The 20,334-nt window shown below is 34.5% G+C and overlaps 1 protein-coding gene across 1 annotated transcript in view; it reads left to right on the top strand.

Moving 5' to 3' along the window:
* Positions 1-20,334, top strand: part of LOC149782265 (uncharacterized) — a 231,580-nt gene that overhangs the window by 149,165 nt on the left and 62,081 nt on the right. Inside the window, exons 18-19 of the mRNA XM_089935106.1 lie at positions 2,922-2,993; positions 13,511-13,621. Coding sequence (XP_089791232.1) covers positions 2,922-2,993; positions 13,511-13,621 — 183 coding nt within the window. The remainder of the gene's footprint in view (positions 1-2,921; positions 2,994-13,510; positions 13,622-20,334) is intronic.

Here is a 20,334-nt window from a genome sequence, read left to right as displayed (position 1 = left end):
CCACAGTATTGCTGAACAGGTTTCCTGCTTTCCAGATCCCACTGTCATCAGCAAACTGAGATCATAGGTCCACACGAGATCAGTCAATCAACCATTTTAGGTCATTAATCATGATGTTGAATAGGGTTGGGCTCAGGATGCTACCGTGTGGTGTTGTTTTCTAATTCACAGTTCTCTGAGTACTTATCTCCCACTTTAGCTATGATTTTCTGACCTGTTAAGAAGTTTGATATCCATGTGTGGATGCGGCCTATCAGACCGCAGTGGTTTAACTTCACAATTAACCGTAGTCGCTTTGTCCAAATTAGATCATCAGCCCTTTGAGTGCCTGGAAATACTGCTATATGGTTCGTTCACATTTCCCATGTGTATTAAAGGTCAGTTTTATCTTTGATTTGAACCACATGAGTTGATGTAGTGTGGATTGCTTGTTGCGGAATCTGCTTTTTTGTTTAGAATAATTGTATTTTACTTTCAAGGTGATACTTCAATCTGTTGTTGACCATGGTTCCACAATGTTGTTGATAAGGGATATTAGTCTATACAAGCTTATATATGCTGGATCTTTTCTGGGTTTTGGGATTGGGTTAACAATAGCTTGTCTCCAATTATCTGGATTTCCCCCCAATCACCAGATCTTTTTAAACAGATTCAAAATCATCAGTTCTGTTGCTTCCAGGAGATATTTTTTATAGATTTCATATCTGAATTTGTCTTCACCTGGGAATATGAGTTCTTTTTTGGGGTGTAATGCTTTCCTCCATTCATGGATGGTGAAATCTGTGTTTAAGGAGCCTGAGTGGTCACCCCTATCAGTGAACAATTTAGGAGTAGTATAGTTCTGTGTGGTTTTTGTGTTGTTGGAACTTTATAGTGTGGTTTGCGCTGCAGCTCATATTTACAAAGTGTGAGGCCAACTTCTCAATTTCCTTTTTGTTAGTTTTTAGGCCTGATAACTTGGGGCTTGAAAATTGGGCTTTCCCCCGAGCTTTTTTGTGTCATCCTACACTTATTTAGAATTTTTGTTGCATCTTGGGATTAAACTGTGTCACTGTCATGCTTCAAAACTAAGTTGCAATAACCTTTCTACAGTTTTTATCTCACGTGGATGCAAGGCCAAGTGAGCTTTAGGTATGGTCCTTTATCTGTTGTGCATCATTCAATTACATATTTTTAAAAACTGTTCTACAAGAATTGGACCAAAATTGACCATAAGCATACAGGCATGAAGCACTTCAAATTCTGTATAGAGGCCCCGATTGGCCGAGTGGTCTAAAGTGCTCTTCATTGTGGATCACTGCCATCTCACCTCTGTCTGCGGATGTTCGAGTCTAAGATTCAGCCAATGTGGGCATGTGAGAAAGCTTGCCAGTAGCTTCTCGTGGATCGGTGGTTCTTTCTGGGGTTTTCCTGGGTTCTTCCTCCACCATTAAAAATGGCCACCATATATAGCCTACCATGTGCTGAAAAATGGCGTTAAACCCCACAACAACAACAACAAATTCTGTATAAATATTTTGCACATTCACCATCAAATATAGTAACCATTACTAAAGAAGAACTTCTCAAGAAACAGAATTAGACCAAATTTGCAAGGAAGCATCATGGCATTAAAATTTGTTCAAGTCATGCTGATATACCATCAGATGTGGCTATCAATACCAAAACAGTAACTTTTAAAAGGCTTTTCCTGTAGAACTACTAAACACAATTTGACAATATTTAAATGAAAGAATGCAGCAGAATTTGAGAGACTTTCATGTTTGTTTGGATGCTGCTGATCTGCCTTCAAACAATGACTACTGAAAACGGAAAAGCTCAGAAAACAATTAAAAGCATTTAATCATGGGAATGAATTTTTTATATTGAGTTCTTTGGCATGATACCTTGATCTCATTTTCCAAAAGAAACAGATTAATGTTAATAAATACCTTACAATGGTACCACCATATAAAAAAAATTGAAAGATTTGTTTTTGTATCTTATTACACTAGTATGCATTATTTTATGGTATTTTAAATATTAAATGTAATTAGTCACACATTATTTTAAATTTATATTTTGTATTTATATATTTTATAAAAACACAAAATGATGTACAACATTATGCTTTTCTCTTTTATCACCATCATTTTTCCAACATCAGTACCCTCTGTTATTTCCAGGAGTAAGTCCTTGAAAATGTCTGCCCATAATTAAAAAGTTTTAAAAACTAACAACAAAACAAGTGAATTCAGTAATTTAAGAAATAAAAAATATAAATGAATTCCAGATATTCTGAAAGTTGTGACCAGATTGCATTTTATGTCATTGATATGTAACAGTGTTTTACATCATGCTCATTAAGATGCTTACCGTTTCTCCCAATAATTTTATAGCACCTACTGGAAATAGACTAGAAATCATGATTCAGTAATGGGTACCTTAATTTCTTGTGCAGTTCAAATTTGCAGCAAGTTATATGAAATGCAAATTATTTAGGTAATTAAATAGGGAGTGCTTATCTGAATGTTGTATAACATTGTTTTGTTGAGTAATAATGACAAGTTCTTTTCTCAGAGGAATCAAATTTATGTTATGCAACAGTGGAAAAAATGATTAAAAAAGAAACTTATTCCAACAGACTGACCCATTTTTTAAGCAGGAAACCAAAAGTACATATGTGTTTAGGCATAATGGACAATGTGGCAGGGTACATTGTTCTAAACTTTCTTTCCACTCCACCTTTTCATTTCATGTATGAATTTGCTCTTCCAAACTTGCATATGTCATTTACCTTGGTAAGCAATATCAAGTCTACTTGGGCCTCATGTTTAACATTCTTAGATACTGATTTGTACTACAATAGTGAGGGTGTCTTGTGAGCTGCTCACAAATAACTGAAGTAAAAGTTCAAAGATACTTTCTTTATCTTCTTGCAGAGAGGTCTGTTTGAGGATATTTTTGAAGGACTGCGCAAGGCAAAGGTAGTGGTGGCCTGTGTTTCCAATGAGGTAAATACAATATAAACCAAATATAAAAAGTTCTGTTTTAGTTTAGAACACAATTTAGGAATACACACATCAACAATTTTTAGTAAGTTCAAACAGAACTTTGCCAGCCTTGTAACAGTACCGAAATTTACCAAGTCCCACAATTTGTTATACATTTAAATTTTTGTGATGAAGAAGTGGGGATATCATGATATGATCATCTGATCCATCTGTACTTATGTATATCAGTACTTCCATCATGGGAATCTTGTTTGCAGCAGTATACAAAAACAACTTTTCATTGACATATAAAACATTTTAGGAATATTTCTTATCCATGTATATAATTAGATTCATATGTTATGTCTGTGAGTTTTAGATGTTTGGTAATATGGGAGGTGGAGAGGATATATACTATCATGTAGAAAATAAATCCGCTAGACCAGGGTTAATTAAATCTGGTTGGTATGTTTCTCTTAGAATGTAGATATGCAGATTACCTGATTAGATTTACAAATATTTTTTGAAATGTTTTTGGATTGCTTATTTGTTTTGTTACATTGGGGGGGGGGGCATCAGACTCTTTTGAATTGTAAACCTTGTTTGTACAGTTATTCAAAAACATGTGACCTGCGCAAAAGAAATTTGGTGTGCATTATCTTTACAACTGTTGATAATTGTATTTGATTTTCATACCAGTTTTAAAAAATTGGATTCTTGAATGAAATTTAACATTTTAAATAAAAACTATTTTATCTCAAACCTTGTTATCTATGATTATGCAGAAACTGAAGAAGTTGAAGTAAAGTATGCATATTTATATGCATATGTTGATGCATCAATGAAATTTTTATGTTATTGATTTTTGTTTAAGCCTGTTCTTAAACTCACATGACTTCTTTTGTTTGGCAGTGTGGGCACATCTTTTTCAAGACACAGATCTAGTTTTGGGTAACATTTGCCACATATTGGTGCTAAAAACATGCATCTTTTACTGTAAAACCACAAAATACCATCCTGATGCCTTAATATAACACTGATGTGTGTTCCTGGTTAGACTCTAGCTGTAGGAGTAAATCTTAATTCCTTACTGTAACACTAATGTGTCACTGGTTAGGCTTGAACTGTGACAGCAGTACATCCTGATGTTCTAATTTAACAGTGATGTATGACTGGTTAGGTTTGAGTGGTGGCAGTACAACCTTATGTCTTAATTTAACAGTGATGTATGACTAGTTAGGATTGGGTGGTGGCAGTACAACTTTATGTCTTAATTTAACAGTGATGTATGACTAGTTAGGATTGGGTGGTGGCAGTACAACCTTATGTCTTAATTTAACAGTGATGTATGACTGGTTAGGTCTGAGTGGTGGCAGTACAACCTTATGTCTTAATTTAACAGTGATGTATGACTAGTTATGATTGGGTGGTGGCAGTACAACCTTATGTCTTAATTTAACAGTGATGTATGACTAGTTAGGATTTGGTGGTGGCAGTACAACCTTATGTCTTAATTTAACAGTGATGTATGACTGGTTAGGTTTGAGTGGTGGCAGTACATCCGTATGTCTTAATTTAACAGTGATGTATGACTGGTTAGGTTTGAGTGGTGGCAGTACAACCTTATGTCATAATTTAACAGTGATGTATGACTAGTTAGGATTGGGTGGTGGCAGTACAACCTTATGTCTTAATTTAACAGTGATGTATGACTAGTTAGGATTGGGTGGTGGCAGTACAACCTTATGTCTTAATTTAACAGTGATGTATGACTGGTTAGGTCTGAGTGGTGGCAGTACAACCTTATGTCTTAATTTAACAGTGATGTATGACTAGTTAGGATTGGGTGGTGGCAGTACAACCTTATGTCTTAATTTAACAGTGATGTATGACTAGTTAGGATTTGGTGGTGACAGTACAACCTTATGTCTTAATTTAACAGTGATGTATGACTGGTTAGGTCTGAGTGGTGGCAGTACAACCTTATGTCTTAATTTAACAGTGATGTATGACTAGTTATGATTGGGTGGTGGCAGTACAACCTTATGTCTTAATTTAACAGTGATGTATGACTAGTTAGGATTTGGTGGTGGCAGTACAACCTTATGTCTTAATTTAACAGTGATGTATGACTGGTTAGGTCTGAGTGGTGGCAGTACAACCTTATGTCTTAATTTAACAGTGATGTATGACTAGTTAGGATTGGGTGGTGGCAGTACAACCTTATGTCTTAATTTAACAGTGATGTATGACTAGTTAGGATTGGGTGGTGGCAGTACAACCTTATGTCTTAATTTAACAGTGATGTATGACTGGTTAGGTCTGAGTGGTGGCAGTACAACCTTATGTCTTAATTTAACAGTGATGTATGACTAGTTAGGATTGGGTGGTGGCAGTACAACCTTATGTCTTAATTTAACAGTGATGTATGACTAGTTAGGATTGGGTGGTGGCAGTACAACCTTATGTCTTAATTTAACAGTGATGTATGACTGGTTAGGTCTGAGTGGTGGCAGTACAACCTTATGTCTTAATTTAACAGTGATGTATATGACTGGTTAGGATTGGGTGGTGGCAGTACAACCTTATGTCTTAATTTAACATTGATGTATGACTGGTTAGGTTTGAGTGGTGGCAGTACATCCGTATGTCTTAATTTAACAGTGATGTATGGCTGGTTAGGTCTGAGTGGTGGCAGTACAACCTTATGTCTTAATTTAACAGTGATGTATGACTGGTTAGGATTGGGTGGTGGCAGTACATCCTTATGTCTTAATTTAACAGTGATGTATGACTGGTTAGGTTTGAGTGGTGGCAGTACTTCCGTATGTCTTAATTTAACATTGATGTATGGCTGGTTAGGATTGGGTTATGGCAGTACATCATTATGTCTTAATTTAACAGTGATGTATGGCTGGTTAGGATTGGGTGGTGGCAGTACATCCTTATGTCTTAATTTAACAGTGATGTATGGCAGGTTAGGATTGGGTGGTGGCAGTACAACCTTATGTCTTAATTTAACAGTGATGTATGACTAGTTAGACCTGAGTAGCGGCAGTACATCCTGAGCCAAAATAGTACAGCTCACATTTCATTTCTTCTTTTTGTCGTGGTGGGGGATTTGATCCCCTCCATGCTTGTACTATGTTGAAGCACCGGCAGTGGAGGGGTAAAGTCCTACAAGTCACCACCATGACTTGGCAAGCATGTCTTTGGCTTCTCCACTAAAGAGGGGGCTGGTTGATATATCTGATTGACATTTGCACAGCAAATGTATGAAGACCACTCATGAAAAGACTGAGACATCAGAGTCAATTACAGTCAGATCTGAAAAAGCAGTAGTCTCTCTGTCAGTTATATATATGGCAATTATAAATATGACAATAAAATTGAATTTTTTCAGAAAATCTTGAATATTCAGTACATTTGTGTTAGAGAAGATTGATCAGCTTCTATGTAAAATACTCAAATTTGCACTTATTGCCGGTGTCAAAAATTTATTTTTATTCCAAATTTAGTTTTACTAATGTTGCCCAAAAAGTTTACATCATGATCCATGGAAAATAAATCATGAACACTATTAGGAATTTTTTGTTTTTCACTTTATTCAAAGAAATTGAAACAAACTTGCACACCAGCTTGATGTGAGGCATACAATAATAGCTTCCTTTTAACAACATAAATTTGTCCTATTGTTACAAAGGAAAAAGTAATCATGTAGGACAGTTGAATTTCAAAATGACAGCTACTGCTATTTAATTTTTTTTTTAAAAACCCACTGAATTTATACTGAAATGCAAACCATGTACTTGGCCCTTAAGCAGTGTTTATGATACACAGTCAACAACAGCATGTGCACACCTGCCATATTTCCAGACAGTGTTGGTTTTATTTTTAGACTCAGAAAGTGGTTTGAAGTTCCAAGGTGGTGTTGGTTTTCTTTTAGTGTAAATGACCAAAAAGAGAGACATCATCCAATTGAGAATAAACTATCTTTTAACATAAGCCTTTTGAAAATTATTGGAAATTCCAATCTGAATAAAAAACAAAATAACATGTCTGTTTTCTTTACAGCATTTATTACACTTATAAAGAAAAAAATATTTGGTAGACTTAGTATTGTCAGATATCATTGTAACATATATACATGAGTGCAAACACTCACATGATCACAACCATACCAACATTAAACAAAAACATATAGATGGGTTTTTGTCTTTAAAATCAAAAATATAGGCTCAGTTAGATGCAGTCTTTCTTCTCTGAATAGTTCAACAGTTTGAAGGTAATGCATGTACGATTAGTATTCATCACTAGAGACTGGATGGTACAGATGTTCAAACTTACCTGCTGGATTCTCAGAGTGATTCCTGGTCAGAACCGAGTTTTTCTTGATGACCATGGCATTAGTATTGTCAGAATTGTAACTGATGCAATCTCTATAGCAAAAGGAGTATATGTCACATTCAGGACAGACCATTTCATTGGGGGAAGGTGGAGGAGGAGACATAATTCCAGGTTTGAATTGACTATAAATTCCAGTGATTGTCTTTGTTGAAGAATTTTATCAGAGTACTTTTGTATTTCCAGAGAAATTGGCCACTTCAGTTCAATAAGTTTAAGAAATAAATTCCAGCCCAACTGGACACAACATATAATACAAAGTGATTGTGCTAGATAATAAAGCACGTTTGAAAAATCCACTCAGTTACAGGATTTTATAGTTTTCTACTTGACCTCAGGTCACAATTAGCATTTTCCTATAATAAAAAAGAAACATTACCTAATGGAAAATAACCTTCTAGAATGATCCTGCTGTTTATAAATAAAAATGTTAGTTATTATTAGAAATCTATTACTAAAGTTAACAATTTATAACATGGGCTAATTCAGACACACTAAGGAAATTCCAAAACCTATACCTAGACCTGAATAAACATATTTACTTCTGTTAATAATAATTCTGATTTTAAACCCTTACATATAGAGAATAATTAGCTATGAATTAGTTTACAGAATAAAATAAAAAAGTCAATTTAGGTCAAGCAGAAAATGAACTCAATTCTGGAGAAGGCCAAGTCCAACCTACAGTGCTACATTACAATAGCATGTAATGAAATTTTAAAAAAGTGTTTAAAAACTAACTAACAAAGCAAATTAAATACACATGACATATATTATTTGGATAAAAGTGTAAATAGACAAATGGAACTTAAAAGTCTTCACACTCTTTGGGCAAAAAAGCAGACAAAAATACTGAAGCATTTTGTAACAAGATGGTTGTCTCTTGCTCAGGGTTTAAAGAGACTGATGGAAATGTTTGAACCTTTACAACTGTATTTTGGTAAAGAAACCAAGAAACAAGAGGTGAGAGACCAAAGGGCTAAAGTCAAAAGTAGCAGATCAGAGAAGGTGTCTAATACAAAGGAAAAAGTTCCTTCTTTGTCTGCTAAGAAAGATGGAAATAAAGACTTTGCAAGTAATTGAGCTGTGATGAATCTAGATGTTGGGCAAGTACCACTCCCCAACAAACTCCAAGAAAGGTTCCTCAGAGAAACCGAAATCCCAGAAATTGGTTGAAAGGGCTCAGTCTGGATTTCAGACACAATAAGTTAGAAATGACAGGAGGGACACTAATAAGCATCAAGTACAGAGAGGATGAGGCTCTGTGTGTGTGTGTGTGTGTGTGGCTTTGCAGTCTCAGAGAATGAAGCTTTGTTACTTATTTCTAGACCACATAATTACATTATTTCACAAGCATAACCTAATCCTGCAACAGGAAGAGCCTATGTTGATACGTTGTTTGCAGCATGTGCAAAAAATTAAATGCACCCCCTTTCTTTTGTGCTTCAAAGTAAAAAACTGTCAATCAGAAGTTATGTAAAAAAAAAAAAAATTGGGCTGATAGTTTCCTGCTTTCTGAATGACCTAAAAAATGAATCACTCTTGAATACTATTTGGGCAACTAAAACAGCCAAGCTTTGCATTTTATATATGACCTAAAAGAAGCATTGATGTGATTCACAAACTTACCAATAATTTTTAATATGGATGGCTTAAACATTCTCATTCAAGGCAGTGATGTGTAATAACTTTGATTCTATAACACACATCTAGCATCTCCTTAATTTACCTGTAGCTTAAAACAGATTGGGTTGTTCTTCTTTGTAAACTTTGCCTATGCAAATTAGTACAGTAGGCTTCACCACAGCAGTCTCCAAATGACTTAACACGTCGCCCTGGCTAGTGTCAGCCAAGTAAATATTAACATGAAATGGTGGTTGTTCATACCTTACCTCTTTGCCTTTTAACTGCCTACATGACAATTTTCTGTATAAACTGCCCCAAAGATAGCTTTATATGAGCTCTAAGCAGTATCATTTACTGTTTATGCATGCTACATGTTACAGGCATGTATTGAAGTGGTGTTTCAGGAGGGGGGAGGTATTATTGATTTTTGTGAAGATTACTGAAGATCTTTTTTTTTAAAGCACAACTATGTCATGGGGTTTGGGAGAGCAAAATCTTGTTTTTAGTGTGACAAATCATGGCATGGCAGGTATTTAATTTGCAATGTGTACGTGTGTAGGGGACTGCAATTTTCCTTCAAAGTAGAGTGTTTGTTTTCTTTCATTTCAAGATTATTGTTTTAAGAAGGAAAATGCAGTATAGACTAAGGCTCCCCCCCACAAATCAGAGCAAGACAATTGTTTTCAAGCTAGTCCTATACCCCTCCCCCCATTAGAAAATGTAGCGGTCTGTTTATAAGAAAGACTTGACTTGGGCAGATGTTTTACCAAATAAAAGTGGGGGCCAGAATGGTTGGTGGTCTAAAGCACTCGCCTATACTATTAACTGCCATTAACTGCCATCTTACCTCTGTCCATGTGGGTTCAAGACTCGGGCTCAGCCAATGTGAATATATGAGAAAGCTGCCAGTAGCTTCATATGAGTGAGTGGTTCTTACTGGGGTTTTTCCCAGTTCTTCCTTATGTAGCCTATATTGCCAAGAAGTGGTAAAAATCAAAGCAGTAAACATTGTAAATACTGGTATAAATTATTGTTAAGAATTAGCATCAGACGTGGGACATTGTCATTTATATAAACATGAAGCCCTCTAACTTAGGATATCATATTTAACAGCCCCAATTTGAATCTAGGAATTCACAATGTAAGTTTGTTGATTGTCTGTAATTAAACTGAATAAATTGATTGCTGAAATGAACAATGATGTGGGAAAAGTGTAATTATTCCAAGATTAATTCTTCTCTCCCTCTCTGTGATAGTTTGCAAAGAAAGCTTTTCAATTTTTTGTTCCATCAAAGGAGAAACACCTCACTGCATCAATTACAGTTTTCTTGCTCGCATTTTCCATTTTGTCCTAAATTACATGATGTTCAAGAGTACCAGATCTCAGTGTCCATAATCACTCTCTCTCTCTTTCTCTCTCTCTCTCTCTCTCTCTCTCTCTCTCTCATAAAGTCAATAAAATATATTTAGTTCAGTACTTTGTAGGAGAGATGTGTAGCTACTGTAAATAAAGAGGAATATATTCAGATTCAACAGTTATATCTATTAGATGTGTGTCGATCTGAGTATATCTCATGGCAGGAGATAAGATTGCTGTCATCATGTGATATAAAAAATATATCCATGAATTACATCAAGTTGACAGATATCAGAAAGCCATTGAGCTTCATAGCATTGGAACTACTGTTAATGCAACTGTATGGGAGGTAATTAAGGTCGAAGTATACTTTATAAACTTTTTCTTGAACATAATGTTTACCATGGCTGCATTAGTCTTGAATATAACCTCTGAAATTTTTTAATGCATGTTTTCCAATTTTCAATAGCATTACATATTTTGTTGCATGATTCCTGAATACTGGTCTAAATTGTGGTGAAAAAATAGACTTCCCTTACTGAGAAGGTCTTGTTAGGGTTGGCAAGTCTGCAGTGTTCCAGATTGTTTTATGTTCCTTTTATCCAGTTTTAGGGAGAATAAGTGCAGTCATGTAGTCTTTGGCAATTCTGCATACATCTCTCTCTTTCAGAAAGACAAAAAAAAAAAAGAGAAAAGAAATTTGAGGATTCAGTAATTGGTATTTTCAGTTTACTTTTAGCTTTTACCAAAATCTAGTTTTTGATATTCTGTTTTTGTGCTGTTGAGAAAACATACACCCAGTGAGAAAAAAAATTAAAAGGCATACAAATCCTGCATGATCAATTTTATTGTGTACATAACCTAATTAAACTACCTTAAAATAACCGACTCATTCATAACTGTGATCAAAGAAAGCAAAGCAACCAAGCAAAATGAGAACTGTGAAGATTAAAGAACTTTGCTTTACAGATATGGACCATTGCGGGGAAAATGAGTTTCAGAGAATTCCTGAATTTGCACATGGATATATCTTCAGTGATGATAAGAAGTTTCACTTTTACTTGCATTGAAATCATGGCATCATATTTTACTAATTGAACAATACAAAAATTGAGTTTCGATGTAGACACTTGTCTCACAAAATAAATGTTGCTTGTTTCTGATAAAAAGGAATCTTGTTCGGTAGTGTATCAACAGTTAGTCTGGTTCAGTGCTTAGTGGACTAATCTTTTGGCAAAAAAAATTATACACCACTCTGGACCCAGACTATTTAACAAAACAAAAAGCCATGATGTGATACACAAAATCATTCATTGTTAAAACCAGGTGGAATTATGTTATCGATCTTTCAGATGTTGGACATTTTGAAAATAAATATAATTTATACAGAATAGCTTCATCAGAAAAAGCGCTTTATTGACAATTATTTTTGATGCGATTATGATCGGTCATTTAATAGTCCAATACCTCCCTCAACCTCGCAGTTCTCTGGAAGTCTGGTGGAGTTTTTGGAGATTCCTCGGTAACTCGCACCTCGCTTATAGTGTGGTCTATGTTTTTGGCCCCCATTGTGTGGGAGTTATCGAGGGAGAGGTGTGTTTGGATTGTCATGATATCTCTAAAATGTTCTCTCTGTGTCCTAGATAGAATTTACCAATGCATTGTGTCAAATACTGTGGTTTAAAACGAGAAAAAAAGTTTATTTTCTGAAGAAAATTAAATAAATTGCGAAAGTAAAAAATTGCAAATGTACTGGTTAGATTCAAGAGGTGGCAATACACCCTGATATTGATGTATCACTGGTTAGACTTGAGCTGTGGCAATACACCCTGATTGTCTTTTTGTAACACTAGCAAGTCACTGGTTAGACTAGCTATAGGAGTACACCCTAATACTTTAATATAACACTAATGTGTGACTGAATAGACTTAAGCTGTTGGAGTATATCTTGATACTTGATATAATACTGATGTGTCAATGGTTTAACTCAAACTGTGGCAGTACATCCAGGTACCTTAATATAATGCTGATGTATTACTGGTCAGACTCAGGAGGTGGCAGTACACCTTGATGCTTTAATGTTACACTAATGTGTCACTGGTTAGACTCGAGCTGTGACAATACACCCACACCATGATGCCTTAATATTACACTGATGTGTCACTGGTTAGACTCAAGCTGTTGGAGTACATCCTGATACCTTAATATTACACAGATGTGTCACTGGTTAGACTCAAGCTGTTGGAGTACATCCTGATACCTTAATATTACACAGATGTGCCACTGGTTAGACTCAAGCTGTTGGAGTACATCCTGATACCTTAATATTATACTGATGTGTCACTGGTTAGACTCAAGCTGTTGGAGTGCATCCTGATACCTTAATATTACACTGATGTGCCACTGGTTAGACTCAAGCTGTTGGAGTACATCCTGATACCTTAATATTACACAGATGTGCCATTGGTTAGACTCAAGCTGTTGGAGTACATCCTGATACCTTAATATTACACAGATGTGCCACTGGTTAGACTCAAGCTGTTGGAGTACATCCTGATACCTTAATATTATACTGATGTGTCACTGGTTAGACTCAAGCTGTTGGAGTACATCCTGATTACCTTAATATTACACTGATGTGCCACTGGTTAGACTCAAGCTGTTGGAGTACATACTGATACCTTAATATTACACAGGTGTGACTGGTTAGACTCAAGCTGTTGGAGTACATACTGATACCTTAATATTACACAGGTGTGACTGGTTAGACTCAAGCTGTTGGAGTACATACTGATACCTTAATATTACACAGGTGTGACTGGTTAGACTTGAGCTGTTGGAGTACATACTGATACCTTATTATAATACTATTGTATCACTGGTTAGGCTCGAGCTGTGGCAGAACATACAGAGGATTCAGTTTATTACTACTGTATCACTGGTTCAACTCACTTTGTGGCAGTACATCCTGATACCCATTAACGTTCGTAAATCTTGAGTTACTGGACTGGTATTCTCAGGGTTTCTGCTTAAGTATAGCTACCAGGAATAATATAGACACAAAAATAGAGACAGAGGGATAAACATAGTTTGATGGATAAATATCAAACCATGGAGATTTTTTCTCAGTCTTTTTTCTTCTTTTGGACAGTATGTTGAGTCCCAAAACTGTTTGATGGAGTTTCGCTTTGGCCTGAAAACTCTTCAGATTCCTGTCATCTTGGCAATTGTTGGTACAGGGCACAAATGGGAAAAGAGTGAGGTAAGAATCAAATATCATGACATTTGTTACATTTGTCTTGGAACTGTTCCAATAAAACATATCACACCACAAAAATGTTGAATGAAAGTCATGTAATGTTTGTATAAAAATAATATGAAAGGACACTTAATTCTGAACAGATTTTTTTCCAAGAATAACGACCACAAAACAGTCATTGTCACCACAATATAGAGAAAGCCAGATTCACCCAGCAGAGAGCATGTGTTACTATTATTTAATAATATCTTTTTATGGTATCACAGGACTGTGTTGATGTGTCTTCTTTGTTTGATGGATCTGGCTTTCTCCAGGTTGCTGCAACAACAATGGGTTTCTGGTCATTCTTTGAAAAATATGTTCAGTAATTGTGTCCTTATATGACTTTCATTTAATATTTTTGCAATTTGTTTGTGCAACAACATTGGAAAAGGTTTAATTTGTTGATATCATGTGACTATTGGATCTCTGATGTCATGGACATGTATGTTGTGAGATTTGGGTAGTCATATGACTAACAATGCAAATGGTAAGTATCGGGTCCAATTTCATCAACGCTGTTGTTGTGTCTTATCTGTCAGCAGATTAAAGGCAACCAGTGTTATGCTCACAATTTTGGAGAAAATAAATAAATCAGTTTCCTATCGATCTCATGCAGTATGTGTTATGACTCTGTAGTCTTAAACTAAGTAACAGAAAAGAGCAAAAACCAGTAAGTGTTGTAAAATTCAACAAATAAATAATTCCTCTAGAATACAAAGTAAAACTTTAAAAAGAAGTTTCAGTATTGTGAATGAAATCCCAAGTAGTCCTAACAGTTCTATCACAAGTCCAAATGTATGAAGTTCCAGTTGAATTGCAGTGGCATTCCAAATAAATTCCAATATTGAATGTGTTGATGTGCCTGTAGTCTTGAATGTGCTAATATGCCCTTGGCCTGGACTGTGGCAATGTGTTAACAGTCTTTTGATGTATTATAGTAGTATTATCCAGAAGGTCCTTGAATTAATTCACTATAATTCCAAATTAATTCTTTAGTCCAAGAATATTATTGATGACTTTGTAATTCCAGGGAATAATAATTTAATTTAAAAAAAACACCCAGATTAAAAACTGAACACAACATTAAGACTGATTCCACTTTGGATGTTAAGGTAGGATAGGAATGAGTAATTTTTCAACATTGATATAAAAAGTTAATACACAATAATAAAGCCAAGATGTAGGTCTCCTCTCTAAAATATTCAACGTTCTCAACAAGTTTAGGAATTTCCAAGTGGAAAATTAATGTCTTAGACTCAGAGTCAAATTAACATGTTTACCTCCATTAATAATGGTGTGGATATTTCTTCTTTTATCATAGATTTTTTTTTTTTGTTGTTCTAGGGTTTAACGCCATTTTTCAGCACAAGAGAGGCTATACATGGCAGCCAGTATAACTGGTGGAGGAAGAACCCTGGAAAACCCAGGAAAGAACCACCGACCCACTCTTTTATCATAGAGAAATTAGCTGTGTATTATGTTTACAAAATAAATAAATGTCACTGGTCAGGTAGAAAATTAACTTGATTTTGGACTGAGGTCAATTATAAAATACAGATATACATAACTTAAATCACTGAAAATGCCAACAAACAATACAAATTAAATATGGATAACAGTATGGTTTGATGTTAGGTTGTTTAAGTTTGGTATGCCTGCTAGTAAGTGGCTACCCTGTGCCAGCACTGTGCTGTGGCAGTGAATTCTATATTTTCCATAGGCTGTGGGCTCTGATCTCACACCCCAAACATAAATGTCAAAATATCAGAAATGGAGAGGAAAGGGTCAGATGAAACTTGGACTAACCCCTTCTTAGCAGTCTAACTCATGGCAAATCAGTTTATAGGGGAGAGAACTTGACTGTGTTATTTTGATTTTATTGGTCCCAAGTTATTCCATGGTATTCAATTCATGTTATTCAGACATTATTGTACAGTGTGTTTGGTCAGCATGGCCATATTAGGGTGTACAAAAATTGGGAGTTAATGGACTCTCAAGTTTTCTATGGAAACATGAAATCCAAGCAGAATACATCCAAAATATAGAGGTTTGCTATGTTGCAATTCAGTCTCCCAGTTACATTTCACACTGGTATACACATTCTCAGGTTGACAAACAAATAACATAGTAATTGGATAAGCATGTGACAAATTCAGATATATATCTGAAGCAAGACAAACAATACGAATGAATAAAATCACTAAAATGAACCAGAACAGAGGCAACCACAACAATGGACTTGGAATTTTGCATATGTGCAAGATGTTTGTACTATAATAATTGTTAAATTAGAAATGTATAATCACAGATCTATAAACAATTGTAAAGAAATAAATTTGTTGTACTGTTTCTTTGTATTCATTATTATCATCAGGGCACAAAAGTATTACTCATAGATTGTGACCATCTTACAAGATCGCTATAAAAAGGAGTCTCTCTTTCAATTTTCATGTTTGCAAAATGTTTATCATAAGTTTTGTAATTACAGAAAAATTACTGGTATGTATTACGGTCAATATCTTGGGTCCTTCATTCGATTTTATTCATCAATTTACTTGCATGCACCAAATACAAAAGACTAGAAGTGGAAGGTGGAACCTGCTACTCTTGGATTCAAAGTCCAGCATGTTACTGTTAGGCAATTGTTGATGACGATGCCGTGTTGACATTAAACAGTTAACTACAACAGTGTTGATTTTAAGACAGTTTAAAATACACAAGTTCTTGATTTTAGTAATATAACAGAAATCCCTATTATAAAATCAATATTCACGGACCTTGAATTAGTAGGAATTAGGTGACTGAACCACAAAATCTACAAATAATTAAGCCACCAAGAAAACTGTGATTAGAAAGTATCAGAAACATACATGGCTGACAGATAGACAAACAAAAGAACAAAAAATGATTGATTATAAAGGATTAATAAAAATAAAAATATGCAGCAGATTATATGATCTATAAGAATTCAGTACATGTTATATCCAGTCAGCTGTCATTTAAATCGTTTCTGTCTCCAACCCAATATTAAAATCTTTTCAGTTGCCCATTAACTCCTAGCCAGAAATTATGTAAAATAATATGTTTCTGTTGGGGGCAATGATTTTAGATACAAATGCATCAGACGATGGATGTTAATTTCTAACAATATGTTGGTTGATTTTGAAAATGCCTTCACCCATGGAGGTGTATGTTTTACTGGAACAGTCCTTAAAATTATCTTAGATTCCATCATTTTCTTTTTAGGGTTAAAATCTTCCTTACTTGTCTTACTTACATTCCATCACATTTATTTTAGGGATAAAATCATCCTAAATTATCTTACTTACATTCCATAACTTTTATTTTAGGCATAAAATCTTTCTAAATTATCTTTGTTTGATTCCATCACTTTTATTTTATAATAATGTTATATAATAATAATAATAATAGTAATGACTTTATTTAAAGAAGATACTCATTTGGTGAACTGACCAATCTTCCATGAGGCCTTTTGACATTTGTACAAATATATATATAATGTGCAATTTTTACAAGATATGTGTCTTTAGACAACAAATGCTGTTAAAAACTTGACAGTTGATCTACTGCTACAATAAAATATTGTACAAGGCTTCACGGATGAGTACATCCAGGATTCACACAAATAGTAGTAGTGAACATGTGTAAAACATTATTGGTGAGTACATGATAACAATGTTGTAAAAAGTAGTAGTACTGAATTAAACAAAATCATATAAATGATTGTTGCTGTAGATGTTGACTAAAGCATTTTAAAAGCTTGGCTTGTGTCAGCTAACTTTATATAAGGTAGTATAAGGTGATATCTCAGTCTGGTTGTCTCATTCAGGTTGTTCACGCACTAGGAACTACTTTTAAAAGGAAGAAGCCCTTGTTATCAAAGCTGTGCACAGAATAGGCTGACATATCGCGAGTCCTGAAAACACAGGGTTGGTATCCCATGTGTCCAAAATTAATTTTATTTTGAACAGAATATTTTGGTAACACTTGCCTCTTTTCAAATGGTAAGCATTGCAGTATTTTATTTTCGTCAGTTGGTTGAATTCGGTATGTGTTCTGCTTCAGTATTGGAGATGGAAACCTTAGGTGCACAGAAATGCCCAACAGCAATGTATATATAATGCTCGGTGTTCACAAGATATGGTGTCTTTAGACAACAAATGCTGTTAAAAACTTGACAGTTGATCTACTGCTACAATAAAATATATACAAGGCTTCACGGATGAGTACATACAGGATTCACACAAATAGTAGTAGTGAACATGTGTAAAATATTATTGGTGAGTACATGATAACAATGTTGTAAAAAGTAGTAGTACTGAATGAAACAAAATCATACAAATGATTGTTTCTGTAGATGTTGACTAAGAAGCTTTTTAAAAGCTTGGCATGTGTCAGCTGACTTTGTTTAAGGTGGTATGGAATTCAGTAGTTTGGCTCCAGTAAAAGCAAAACTCTTCTTATAAAACTCTGAAGTTGGTTTGGGTAAATATAACTTGTTGTTTGAGATGGATCTTAGTTCATACATATGTTCATTTTTAATAAATTTAAAATTACATTTAAGGAGCCAAACCATATAAGGATTTATAGATTAGTAAACCCTTCTGAAATTGAGTTCTCTGCTGAAATGGAAGCCACTTTAGGATTTTAAAAAGATATGTTGATCTAAATCAGCATCAAGAATAACTCTAACTGCTCTTTTTTGAAATTTCAGTAATTTTTCCTGATTTTCTATACACTATTATCCCAGACAGAAATACAATATTCTAGGTGTGGCATGGTATATGTTCTTGAAGGAGATAAGATTTTATTTTGGTCACTTAGATTAAGCAGTGAATTAACTTTTTTAATGACCATGTCAGCTTGTATTTTCCAACACAAGATATGGTCTGTCATGATGCCAAGTAGTTTTTCATTTTCAGACTGTTGTCTAACCTTACCTTTTATCATTGCTTTGAAATAATTTTTCTCAACTTTTACTTTTGCTCAGTTACTTATGATCATCGCTTTTGATTTGGCTGCATTTATCTTCATACCATTGTGTTCACACCAGTTATTTATTTTTACCAAATCATTATTTAATTAAGTGCTATCTCATGGCCTGTTGATCCAGTGTTATATAATGTCATATCACATGCAGTCATGTTGGTGGTGGATAGCTCAATGTGATATGGTAAATCATTGATGTACAGCCAAAAGAGTAATGGTCCAATAACTGATCCTTGTGGAACACCTGACTTTATCAGTTTCTTTTCTGAAAGTTTATTTAAAATAGAAGTTTGTTGTTGTCAGCTTTCAAGATAGGATCAAAACCAAGTTAAGCTTTCATTGTTAACTTGATATATGCTGAGCTTTCCTGTAGGATTTTGTGATTTACAAGGTCAAAAGACTTTGAAAGGTCAAGAAACACTGTGCCTACAAGGTTGCCTTGATCTATTACTGTTAACCGATCATTCACCATTCTAGTTGGTGTAGTCTGGCATGAATGCCCTTCACAGAAGCCTGATTGTTGTGAATGTAGCAAATTAAATGATTCCAGGTAGTTTCTAAATTCATTACAAACATGTCTTTCAAATATCTTTGAAAGTTATGAGAAAACTAATATAGGTCTAAAAATATTCATATCAGAAAGATCTCCCTTTTTATGTACTGGAGTTACTTTTGCCAGTTCTAGCCTGTTTGGAAAGATACCTGTGAAAATACTTAGATTGAAGATATACATAAGTAAAGGTGCAATCAATTGAGATGAGAGTTTTAGGAATTTAGCACTTACATTATCTAGACCTGCTGCTGTTGACATCAAGTTGGTCTAATTCATTTAAAATGAAGTTTATTTTAGGGATTTTGAAGCACTCTTCATTGTTAAGTTTTAAAGAAATATATTCATTTAATTCATCACTGGAAAATCTTTTAGGAGTTGTGAAGTCCACAAGTTTTTCATTTATATTTGCAAACTAATCATTGAGTGCATTTGCAATTTCAAGAGGTTCTTGCTTAATGTCACCATTTTCATCACAAATACATGTAAATGGCAGGTTATTGACAGATTTGCCTCTCAAGTCATTGAAGGTTTTCCAGAGTTTTCTAGAATTCTTTTTTAAAATACTATCTGATATTTCAGTGGAATAATAAGTTTTCTTTGCCTTTTGACTCATTAACTTGACTCTGTTTTTCCATAATCTGTAAGTGTCTGTAACTTATTAAATCAATCCTTTGTCTTAATAACATTCAGTATATCACCTGTAATCCAGTTTGGTTGAATTTGTTGCTTGATTCTCTTGAAACTAAAAGGAGCATGAGTGCTCAGTGTGTCAGTAAACATATCTATCCAGCTGTCAAGAGCATCTGATGGGTCATCAAAACATTCAGTTATTGATGAAGGGATATCTTTCAGTTCTTTAACGAATATTTGTGAATTGAATCTTCTCATTATTTGATATATTTTGATGAAAAGTTTTACTTTTTCAACTTAATTTTCATGTACAGCATATAGGATAATAATCACAGACGGAATATTGGGGAACTGCAGCTTCTGCAGTATTGTCAGCATTGTTAATATAAATATGATCAATTAGTGTTTCAGATTCCTCTGTTATCCTAGTGGGTACATGAACTAGCTGTTGATAATTCAGGGAATTCATGGTTTTAATCCA

The sequence above is a fragment of the Sinohyriopsis cumingii genome, chromosome 15, assembly GCF_028554795.1.
Source record: "Sinohyriopsis cumingii isolate HCF-2022 chromosome 15, ASM2855479v2, whole genome shotgun sequence".
Lineage (NCBI taxonomy): Eukaryota > Metazoa > Mollusca > Bivalvia > Unionida > Unionidae > Sinohyriopsis > Sinohyriopsis cumingii.
This window is presented reverse-complemented; position numbering and strand designations above follow the sequence as displayed.